The sequence below is a fragment of the Gymnoscopelus microlampas genome (assembly GCF_963454915.1).
Source record: "Gymnoscopelus microlampas genome assembly, chromosome: 2".
Lineage (NCBI taxonomy): Eukaryota > Metazoa > Chordata > Actinopteri > Myctophiformes > Myctophidae > Gymnoscopelus > Gymnoscopelus microlampas.
The window spans coordinates 15604695-15616780 of NC_139939.1; the positions used below are offsets into that span (position 1 = coordinate 15604695).

At 40.3% G+C, this 12086-nt stretch overlaps 1 protein-coding gene across 1 annotated transcript; it reads left to right on the forward strand.

Annotated features, from left to right (window-relative positions):
* The first annotated feature begins 1944 nt into the window (after positions 1–1944).
* Positions 1945–9245, forward strand: LOC311060814 (uncharacterized protein). The gene is made up of 6 exons (XM_084079154.1): positions 1945–2050; positions 2298–2645; positions 2847–3182; positions 4147–4287; positions 8084–8139; positions 8243–9245. Exons 1-6 carry the CDS (start codon positions 2008–2010, stop codon positions 8360–8362), a joined length of 1044 nt encoding a protein of 347 aa, XP_083935280.1. The 5' UTR covers positions 1945–2007; the 3' UTR covers positions 8363–9245.
* Positions 9246–12086: the final 2841 nt, after the last annotated feature.

The following is a 12086-nucleotide window of genomic DNA, read 5'->3' on the forward strand; positions in this document are numbered from 1 at the left end:
CTAAAAAACGAAAGTTAAATCCAAAAAAATCACTAAGTGTGGAGGCCAAAATCGTCCCCCCAAAAACCTGTTAGGAGTACGTTTCAGGCAATTTAGAGTTGATTGGTAGTACTTTGTAGTGACTCTTTTTTTTTGGTCCCTAAAATTCATCGAGCTCTGGACTTAGTACATTTTTTTTCACCATTGTGTCACTACCGAAACGAAAGTTTGTCACTACCGAAACGAAAGTTAAATCCGAAAAAATCACTAAGAATGGAGGCCAAAATCGTCCCCCCAAAAACCTCTTAGGAGTACGTTTCAGGCAATTTAGAGTTGATTGGTAGTACTTTGTAGTGACTTTTTTGGTCACTACAAAGTGTAAGACCCATCTTTAATAATAACCATTCATTACTTAAAAGTTAATATCTCTGTATGATGGCATGCACTGACCACACCCCCAAACCGGGGGGTCTGGGGGTCCTCCCCCAGGTGAATTTTGGGAGTTTGTCAGTTTGATACCAAATCCAGTAGAAAACCAGAAGAAATGACGATCCAGAAGAGTGTCAGGAGACATGGTCAAAAACCAGGAGACTCATGCGGGATCCAGGAGTGTTGGCAGCCCTGCAATCTAAGCTTCTTTATTTTCTCATAAGAATCACTTGAATTTACTTTAGTGCAACTCTGACTTTTGGCTTTGAAATCTACTACTGTATATATTATGTCCCCAAATAAATACATAAAAAACCTCACTTATTTGCATCCAAAATGGCTTTTTCTCTCAACAATCTTTGTGAATGCAATGTTTTAAATAAACTTGACTGTGTATGGGCATTTATGTGATTACAGAGTGTGGATTGTTCTGTCTGCATATACAGTATGGGCATCTGGTACTGATACATGCATAATATTAATACACACATAAAGTTCTAACATCATGGTATGAGGGTTTTTAAACAGCACAATACAGAGAGACACTTAAACACTCATGATGGCTTACAAATGGCAACTCCTCTCCCACTCACCTTTGCATTAGAAACACGAGTATACACACACACAATTTAAATTCAATTCAATTCAATTCAAAGGGCTTTATTGGCATGAGAAAACATACGTTTACATTGCCACACACACACACACACACACACACACACACACACACACACACACACACACACACACACACACACACACACACACACACACACACACACACACACACACAATTTCTTTATTTGAGTCCACATTTATAAAATACATTATAAGGGCACAAATGTTTTTCTGTTGCTTTTGATGTCCCACACACTCGAAACAACATGTGTCTCAGTGCTTGAATCCAAACAAGTTCAGAATATAAACAACAAATGCGCATGAACTTATTCACAGTTAACAAAGGAAGGAAGCACCTTCTCCTCCAAATAGATAGACCATAATGGTGGAGATTGAGCAATATTTTGCAAGCTGCTTTGCCTTACACTTGGACAACCCCATAATCTTCAAGCCCCTGACCACCAACTAGCCTGTGGACATGGCACAAGCAGCCACATATAAAAACAATGATCTGACACTTGTAGCCTAGATGTATAATGGCTTGTACTAATGGCTGGTATTTTGCTTGTTTAGTATAAGGAAAGCTTTCCCACACACACACACACACGCACGCACGCACACACGCGCACACACACACACACACACACACACACACACACACACACACACACACACACACACACACACACACACACACACACACACACACACACACACACACACACACACACACACACACACACACACACACACACACACACAGTATATGTTCTGTCTGTCTGCATTTTTTGCAAGCACTGACCTAAATGCAAACAAACCAATCTGTGATCTCAGCATCCAAATCAGATCATTCGTCACTTACTTTTTTTTTTAGAACAAGCGTGAAGACATTTTCCCGCTGATGGTGTTAGTTTGTCTTCAGCCCTTCAATCAAATCTGGTTCATTGCACCAGAATAATTCTGAACACAAGAGAGTGGAGCATGTTCAGGTTCTATTTGCTTCTCATCCTTCTCCACAGAGACTGTAAGTCAACCCATTAACTGTGTTACCTCAGGGTCTCGTTTGCATTTATTGAGAAAAGCTTGAACTTTGCAGAATCTTTTGATATAAAAAAAGACAATGTGATGGGATTTAAAGTATTGTACATTAACAGGCTATATCATTTGTATGTTTTTTTTAATTGAGGTTCTGACTATTCACATTGTTTCAACATACAATGTGTGTACTAGAGAACCCCCCATGAACAGTGTATATTTTAACTGTACTTCAGGTGATGCCCACATCAACGCCGGCTCTAAGCGAAGTACTCTGCTCTATGCCAAGGTTGGAGACAATGTGACCCTACCTTGTTTCTATCCAGCCAGCTTCACACATCTGTCATGGTATAAGCAAAGCGCTGGCGAAACACCCCAACTAATAGCATCACACTACACAGGTGCGTCTGATACCTTTCACAACGAGTTTAAAGATGACCCACGATTTAGAGGGAACCATGGAGATGGCTTCTATCATCTGAACATTTCTAAGGCCCAGTCCTTTGATTCTGCTATGTACTACTGTGGAAGGATTGACATTAGCGCGATGGAATTTTATAGTGGAACCTTTCTTGTCATTAGAGGTACGAGGTATTTCCTATTTTCCACACTTACAACACAACTGTCTAGCTTTTGGATACATTTGTGTTAGTTTTTCAACACAATAATCAAATAACTACATACATGTGGACACAAAGTATCACACATTTGTTTTGTCCAAAACTAGACGAGACACTTTTTTAAAACTTTATGAATGTCCTTTGACTCCAGTATTTCTGTGTCAGATTCCAGTCGCAGGCCTTTCCTCCAACAGCCGGTGTCCGAGTCCGTCCAGCCAGGAGGCTCTGTGACTCTTGACTGTACCGTCACCACTGAGACATGTGATGGAAGACACAGTGTCTACTGGTTCAGAAGCTCCACAGGGTCTCAGCCGGGCATTGTTTACACCAACGGAGAGGGCAACAATCAATGTGAGGAGATGGAGGAGTCTCCTACACATAGCTGCGTCTACCACTTGCCAAAGAAGAACCTGACCCTCTCGGATGAGGGGACATATTACTGTGCTGTGGCCTCATGTGGGGAGATCCTGTTTGGAAAAGGAACCAGGGTGGATGTTGAGGGTAAGCAAAATGCTATTTTTTAATACACCTTTGATTTGCATTGCATTATTGAAATAGATATAGTTAATTGCAGTGGTGGAAATAACTAAGTACATTTACTTAAGTACTGTACTTAAGTACAATTTTGAGGTATTTGTACTTTACTTGAGAATTTCTAATTTCCAATACTTTTACTTCTACTCCTACATCTCGGATCCAATATTGAACTTTTACTCTACATTTATTTGAAAACTTTAGTTACTAGTTACTTTGTTGATTTTGATTATTATTACAAAACATACATTAAAGGAGTAGTTCACCCCAAAAAATGACTTATTTTCTATCAATTGCACACCCCATGAAGCCTTGAATCCATGGATTTATCTTTGTTTTTGTGGCATTCTTAAGCTAATAATTTGATTCCCGTCTCCTACCGGCTAATGTATCCGGTAGGAGACACAATGTAGATTATTTGTCCTACCGGATACACACCCGGTCATCAAATTATTGGCTTAGGAATGCCACAAAAATAAATCCATGAATTCAAGGCTTCATGGGGTGTGCAATTGATAGAAAATAAGTAATTTTTTGGGTGAACTCCTCCTTTAACCACATCAACCCTGTGTATACATTTCTTCCATTTGAAAATAGCCAATCTACAAGATCACAATGCGTCGCGATGCGGCGCATTGTGAGCTTGTAGATCTGCTATTTTCAAAAGATTTTTATACATTTGAAAACTTGAAATGGGACATTCTGCGTAATGAGTACTTTCTACTTTTGGTACTTTAAGTACATTTTGATACCAATACTTGTGTACTTTAGCACATTTTTAATTCCGGACTTGTACTTGTAACGGAGTATTTCTATATTGCAGTATTGATACTTTTACTTAAGTAAAACATTTGAGTAGGTTTTCCACCACTGGTTAATTATCATGTTAATATCTACTAATTATTGTCTGTCCCTTTCTGGACTTTACCAGAGAACCAGAATGGACATCTTAGCGTGCCACTCGTCATCTTAACTTGTGTCAGCACCTCCCTGGTTGTGTTTTTTATCGTGATCATTGTCCTGGTTTGCATCCTTTGTAAGATGACCAGGAGAGGACGCTGTCAATGTGGAGGTACCAATATTTATCAGAAGCATTGAAAGAAGTTCTTAAAGCTACAGTCTTATTTGATTGAATGAAACATTATTTTAACCAATTCGAGTATTGAAATATAATAAAAGAATAAGCACATCTGCGGTGGTAGGAGGGGGTGGTCTACTCTTCCATCGAGAGATTTCAACCCTGGTATCAGGCAGGACACATACAGGTTGACAATGTCAATAATGTTATTTTAAGAAGATGGCACACCATATCGGACACTAGATGAGTTGCCACCTTTATTGTAGTTCAGAAATCGTTGCAATTTGGGTTACCTACGGCTTAATCTCTCAAGAACAGATTCTGCCCTGTGGTGGAAGCGATCCCTTTTTCTACCCCTTGTTTTTCAGTAGCGGGGGGCGGGGGGGCGGGGAGCGGGGGGCGCCCTAGTCCCTACGTCACATCCTAGACGGATAGCTCCGCCCACACTGGGCGAGCGCTGTCAGTGCAGCGGAAGTCGATGCGCAGACGGCTTTGTTGTTGAAGCCCGACTGACGCACGCTCATGAGAAACAGCAGAAATGAAATCTGGCGAAAACAGTTGCGTGCATTAAACTTTAAAGGAAACATGCAGTCTAAATATATAATAAATATCCATTTGCCTAATTCACCACTACTTTTGCGACTGTGTCTCAACGTGTTTTTACTGGTTAAATAAAGGTTAAGTAAAAAATAAAATTTGCGTTTGAAACTTAGTATTTCTCTAAATATTACACTTTCACGACAGCCTAAGTATAAACTGTTATATTAGATGAGTGAAACAGCTGTCTCACCACTACTTTTGCGACTGTGTCTCAACGTGGTTTTACTGGTTATATTAGATGAGTGAAACAGCTGTCTCACCACTACTTTTGCGACTGTGTCTCAACGTGGTTTTACTGGTTAAATTAAAAATAAGATTTGCGTTTGAAACTTAGAATTTCTCTAAATATTACACTTTCACGACAGCCTAAGTATAAACTGTTATATTAGATGAGTGAAACAGCTGTCGATACAGTCAATATAAGTAAAGCATTATATATGATGATAGGGGACATGATTTTGGGACATTTTGTTAATGTGCAAAACACCTTTGTTTGCACTTTTTTGTAAAGAATGCGGTTCTATGAATTGGTCCATCATCATCAAGATGATCAAAAAAGCCACGCAAACAATGTGGTTCTATTAAGTGGGCCATATCATCACGATGATCAAAAAGCCATGCAAAGAATGTGGTTCTATGAATTGGTCCATCATCATCAAGATGATCAAAAAGCCATGCAAAGAATGCGGTTCTATTAAGTGGGCCATATCATTATCATCATTATTCCATTTACCTCACTAATGGTCAACAAAGGTCTATTTTGGGTTGATGGTCCACATAGCAAAGTGTTGATATTTAATTAGAAAGGCAGAGAATTTGTCATTGTGCTTCAATTCAAATGAGCTTTATTGGCATGAGAAAACAACATTGTTGAAAGAAATAGCAGCATGAGAAAACAACATTTTTGAAAGAAATAGCAGCAATCTTTTGCAGTCACTTTTGGGACAATTTGCAGCATTTTTTAAAAACAAATAGCAGCAATCTTTTGCAGTCACTTTTGGGACAATTTGCAGCATTTTTTCCCTAAACTTAATAACAATAAGTTGTGCAGAGTGCAGACACAGAAGCCGTGTAGAATCACTCATCAGGGGGGGAGGGCTAGGTGTCTGGTCCCTGGCGAAACCTTATAGTGCAGTCACCAATTTGATCAATTTACAGTGTGTGTGTGGTAATTAAACAAGCTAAAATGTACAACATGCAACGTACAGATAGCAAACATGCAAGTGCAAACGTAATGTGCAAAAAAACATATCCAAACAAAATCAAGCGTATAAAAACTGTACAACATGCAACGTACAGATAGCAAACATGCAAGTGCAAACGTTAAGTGCAAAAAAACATATCCAAACAAAATCAAGCGTATAAAAACTGTACAACATGCAACGTACAGATAGCAAACATGCAAGTTCAAAGTGCAAGAATCACACAAAAGTAGAAAACTTGTGCCACAAATCACTGCAAACAAAGTGCAAACATTGTCCACACACACACAAATTGACCAAAAGACAGATATTTACTGTATAGTAAAACCAGGTCCAAACCCCTAACTGCTCCCCAACTCCAAGCGCTGTCTAATAGCACTCACTTGTTTGGATGTGAGCAATTTCTTTCCACAGAATCTGATAACTTGTGGTGCCCAGCCATCCTTGGTTTCTTCCTCAAACTATAGCCTGAGTGATCTGGATGTGGATCTTTTCGGCGGGTAGGCGTTCCTGGCTGACATTGAATGATTTTGCCTGATCGCCTCGCTGCTCGCCGGATCGCCCTTGCTCTCACGGCCGTGTTTGTGGTGTACCCAAAAAGGGTACACCGTGCCACTGATGGGTTACTTGCAGCTACAATCAGCTGTTTCACTCATCTAATATAACCAGTAAAACCACGTTGAGACACAGTCGCAAAAGTAGTGGTGAGACAGCTGTTTCACTCATCTAATATAACAGTTTATACTTAGGCTGTCGTGAAAGTGTAATATTTAGAGAAATACTAAGTTTCAAACGCAAATTTTATTTTTTACTTAACCTTTATTTAACCAGTAAAAACACGTTGAGACACAGTCGCAAAAGTAGTGGTGAATTAGGCAAATGGATATTTATTATATATTTAGACTGCATGTTTCCTTTAAAGTTTAATGCACGCAACTGTTTTCGCCAGATTTCATTTCTGCTGTTTCTCATGAGCGTGCGTCAGTCGGGCTTCAACAACAAAGCCGTCTGCGCATCGACTTCCGCTGCACTGACAGCGCTCGCCCAGTGTGGGCGGAGCTATCCGTCTAGGATGTGACGTAGGGACTAGGGCGCCCCCCGCTCCCCGCCCCCCCGCCCCCCGCTACTGAAAAACAAGGGGTAGAAAAAGGGATCGCACAGCGCTCGCCCAGTGTGGGCGGAGCTATCCGTCTAGGATGTGACGTAGGGACTAGGGCGCCCCCCGCTCCCCGCCCCCCCGCCCCCCGCTACTGAAAAACAAGGGGTAGAAAAAGGGATCGCGTGGTGGAATCTGTCGGAGAGGTTCGTCATAACGTGTGCGCATTGGCTACAAGTGGGCGTGCCCTCAGATCAGGAAGCAGGCCGCGCTTTACCCAATCAAATGTAGTGGGCGGGATTCACGTGTCCATCCACCCTTCCCCCCTCGAAACTAGCCGAAACTAATTTAACAATAGCGTCCTCGGAGCGGACAAAACCACGGAAAGATATTCACATTTTAAATTACTCTTTCATCATAGAAACAAGTGGGCTTATAACCAAAACCATCCATGTTCTCTGGGAGAAGTGTTAGTGTTCCGTGTAGAAATATTGTTAGTGGGAATGAAAACGTAGTCGCACCAACCGGAAGTGATGCGCTGAAGGCAGACACAAACCCCGGTTTCCCTGCGCACTAGCTTTCCATTTGCCTCCTACCAGACCCCACAGACAATATCACGAACAGCAGAGGTCGCTGTTTTTCATTTTCTGTGGGGTCTGGCTACGCGAGACTACCTACGGCTAGGCTTAACTTACAGATGGTAGCTTTAACAACATGAATAATAGCAAAACTAAGAGTCTAAAAGCCATGAGGCCCATAGAGGCTGTGCTACTCCTTACATCTAAGTGGCCCACTCTGTCACTCACTAGTGGGTCTATTAATAACAAATAGAATATTGATGATGATGATGATGATTGTAAGATAATCTCAATGAAATCTGACTTTCCTAAAGGACTGCAGCCCCAGCCGAGTTCCTCTGCACACACCGTGAACCATCACGTTTATCAGGTAGGCCTACTTCTATCAGACCGAACATCATCTTGCTCTGGTCTTCAGAATGTCCGCCTGAAGTGACAAATGATAGTCTTCTCTTCTCATATCTTGACGACAGGATGAAGCGGCTGACAGGTTGCAGTATGCAGCTCTGAGCTTCAACCACAACTCAACCAGGAGACAAAGAGACAGAGAGGTCATCATTTACTCTGCAGTGAGGCAGCAAAACATGGAGTAAAAATGTTCCTTCCACTGCTGACTCTGTGGACGATTGCTTATTACGGTGATTATGATTCACTGTCAGGTTTATGAACTTATATAAAGATTATTCTATATTATCAACTGCCATTTTTTTTCTGGATAAAAATGTAATACAATATGCACACAATTTCTGTGCACTAAATTTTTATATCAATTTGTGTTTGTGTTGATCCATTCACTGTTTACAGCTCAGTGTGGCTGAAGTCTCTTTCAGGTAAATGAGTGTTTAATATTGTTGCAGTGCAGTATAGATGTTTAGATCAGTGGTTCTCAATCTGCGGGTCAGGACCCCTAGGTCTCCACATGATTTGGGGGGTCCCCAGATGACAGTAAAGTGACAATTTAAGACCTTTTTAATACCTAAAAGGATTACTGCATCAAAAGTAGTCAGCAAACTATACTATAAAAACTGGTCAAACATTGGCCAAATTGTCAAATTATATAAAAAAGAGGCAAAACAAAATGTCATAGCTGATCTACAAGCTCACAAGCTTGTAAATTGTTCCACAGATAAATATTGTGAAAATAGCCAGAGTACAAACTAAATGTAATGCCTCAACTCCTACAATTCCAAGTGTTTGTCAGGGTGGGGGGGGGTGGGGGGGTCCCCAGTTCAAATATCATTATTTTGGGGGTCCCCAGTTCAAATATAATTATTTTGGGGGGTCGTGGCCTGAAAAGGTTGAGAAACACTGGCTTAGATGACAGCAGACCCTACAGACACCTCAACACAAAGACACACACACATGCACGCAGGCACACACGCACGCACGCACACACGACCTCTGTGGTCTACACATGAAAAAAACAAAACAGGTTTCCGCTGTACTATTTACCTGACCCTTCAGCGCATTGAGCACAACCTCCCCCCCCTCTCTCTCTCTCTCTCTCTCTCTCTCTCTCTCTCTCTCTCTCTCACTCCTCATGTTTAAACCTAACTGAATTATATATTTATGGACTTGTAGGTTATATAAATTGTATATATTTTTGGACGTGCATTTAATTTGTCGGCAATACTTTGCCACGCTTTTATTGCAGCCGTGTTTCCTTTCTTGCTTATTATACATTTTACTTCCTCGTACGATTCCAGGGAGACATCAAATTTCTCTTTTGGATCTTGAGTCAAGACAGAGGATCCCGCGGAGACATCAAATTTCTCTTTTGGGCCTTGAGTCTTGGGACTCACGGCCTAAAAAGAGAAATTTGATGTCTCCGCGGTATCCTCTGTCTCGACTCAAGACTCTTTTGGGTCTTGAGTCTTGGGACTCATTTGTTTGGATGCATGGCTTATATAATAGGCTATGGCATAGTAGATTAGTAGGCGATAATTCCAATATTCACTATACACTCCTCATGTTTAAGCCTAACTGAATTATATATTTATGGACTTGTATATAAATTGTATATATTTTTGGACGACGTGTGCATTTAATTTTCATTTGGGGATGAAATGAGTTATTCTGTTTAGACAGAACTTTACCGTCCAGACTCGTCAACAATCTAAAATCTAAACTAAGAAACGTACAATTAAAAGGGAATAAAGAGATGTGTAAACATCGCTCGCTCTCTCTCTCTCTCTCTCTCTCTCTCTCTCTCTCTCTCTCTCTCTCTCTCTCTCTCTCTCTCTCTCTCTCTCTCTCTCTCTCTCTCTCTGCGTGTGTGTGGTTACTTGTTTGCTCATGATGCTACACCACAGGTGAGATCTAGCTCAGCTCATTTTTTATCTGTATGTTGATGAGATCTGCTTAGAGACCACATGTATCTGTTTAGGGATAGGGAGCTCACACTGACAGCTTTTTTTTATCTGGTATAGATACATATGGCAGAGGTTTCTCCATAACGTTGTTGTCGGGCAGAAACCTCTTTAACTTTTTGTGTTTTTTCGTAAATTAATGTCACACAAAAGCATCAAAAGTAGCAGATCTGCAAGCTCGAAACGTGGCGCTTTTGAGCTTGTAGATCTGCTACTTTTGCTATTTTTTTATTGGAATCCTGAAAAGTAACAGTTTTGGACATATGAGGTTTCCACCCGACAGAGACCATATGACGGTCTGTGCCCTTGGTCACTTGAAAAACTTTTGATGGGACTTTGCTCTGTGTTGTGCCTAAAAATAACATTTAGCTGTTCTGTAACCACTGTAAAACATGGCCTCTTGGTGCTTATTGCTATATTAATATATAGCTATATGGTGATAATCTTCATAATCCTCGTAACACTGTATGTATATTATTCAGACAGTACTCTACCACTCCACATTTAAAAAACTGTGATACTGCTGACTGACAAAACTATGTTGTTTTATGCTGATTTGACCAGATATTGTTTTTTTAGTTTTTTTTGGAGTTTCTGCCCCTTGAACTTTACTGGTCTTTTCATTTCTGTAAAACATCCTAAAACTCTGAAGGCATGATTATGAATAAAAGGTATTAGTATTATTGTTTTTATCATTTGCATTTGTTATAGCATAGACCCTTTTCACAGCAAACATTTTGATGGGTAAACACAGCTGAATGTAATAACATTAGTAGTGTTACTGTGTGCCAACATGGATAGGTCCAGAATTCCATAGGCTTATACTTATTTCAGCGTCTTTAACTATTGAGTTTTCAAAAGTCAATAGTATTACATAGTTACTCAGGTGGATAATATTGTAAATATGGCTGGTGTATTTGAGCTTAAGTTTTCTTCTGATACAGTATATTATGCACTATTTTTATCACGATGGCTGACAGCCATCAAATCATTGCAACATGCTAATTTCTTCATACTTGTGCATCTCATTCATAGTCAAGTTTATCCTGTTGGTGTTTATGATGCTTTTAAATTATTGTATCATACATGTAATTTACCTTGTACAAACATTGATTTGTAATACTTGAGACTGAAGCTGATATGTAATAACTTGTATAGGCTACCTTGTGTGTGTGTGTGTGTGTGTGTGTGTGTGTGTGTGTGTGTGTGTGTGTGTGTGTGTGTGTGTGTGTGTGTGTGTGTGTGTGTGTGTGTGTGTGTGTGTGTGTGTGTGTGTGTGTGTGTGTGTGTCTCATGTTCTGTTATTGCAACATTAACCACGCACATACCCTTAGGAAGGAAAGGTAAGTGCATTTTATAGACATAGCACTTCCTGTGGGTCTAACTCAGCTAATTGAACACTTAAAGGACGACTTCACCACTGTTCAACATATCTTCATATAATAGGTCCTCACTAATGCTCATAAAATGGTTAATTTTTTTTCTAATCAGTCTGTGTCTCAGCGGAGGGCTGTAGACAGTTCAGAAACCCGTCTACCAGTGACATCGATGGGGAATCCAAGCTAATAGAAACTGCAGGCTTTGTATTCCTGGAAAGTTGCAATGCAATAATAGATCCCATTGTTCTCGCCTTAATAAAAATCTGAATTAAAAAATTGAAATCTTTTTGGAAAAAAAAATCATGCCTAACGATGATGTCATTGGTAGACGGGTTTCTGGACTGTCCACAGCCCTCCTATGAGACACAGACCAAGTAGAAAAAAATTGTATCATTTTATCATGAGCATTAGTGAGGACCTATTATATGAAGACATGTTGAAAAGTGGTGAAGTCGTCCTTTAAGTCCTATATACTTAGTTGCCGGTCACAGGAGTACCCCAGGTGTCTAAACTAGGCCCCCTCCTCTTTTCGCTCTACTACACTCAATGTCTTCGCTGCAGCGAATATT

What these genes read in the sequence shown, in the direction of transcription:
- LOC311060814 (XM_084079154.1), top strand. Translation starts at nt 2,008, where the DNA reads ATGTTCAGGTTCTATTTGCTTCTCATCCTTCTCCACAGAGACT. An exon ending in AACCTTTCTTGTCATTAGAG is followed by an intron (nt 2,646 to 2,846) that starts GTACGAGGTATT and finishes TTTCTGTGTCAG; the next exon opens with ATTCCAGTCGCAGGCCTTTC. An exon ending in AGGACGCTGTCAATGTGGAG is followed by an intron (nt 4,288 to 8,083) that starts GTACCAATATTT and finishes ACTTTCCTAAAG; the next exon opens with GACTGCAGCCCCAGCCGAGT.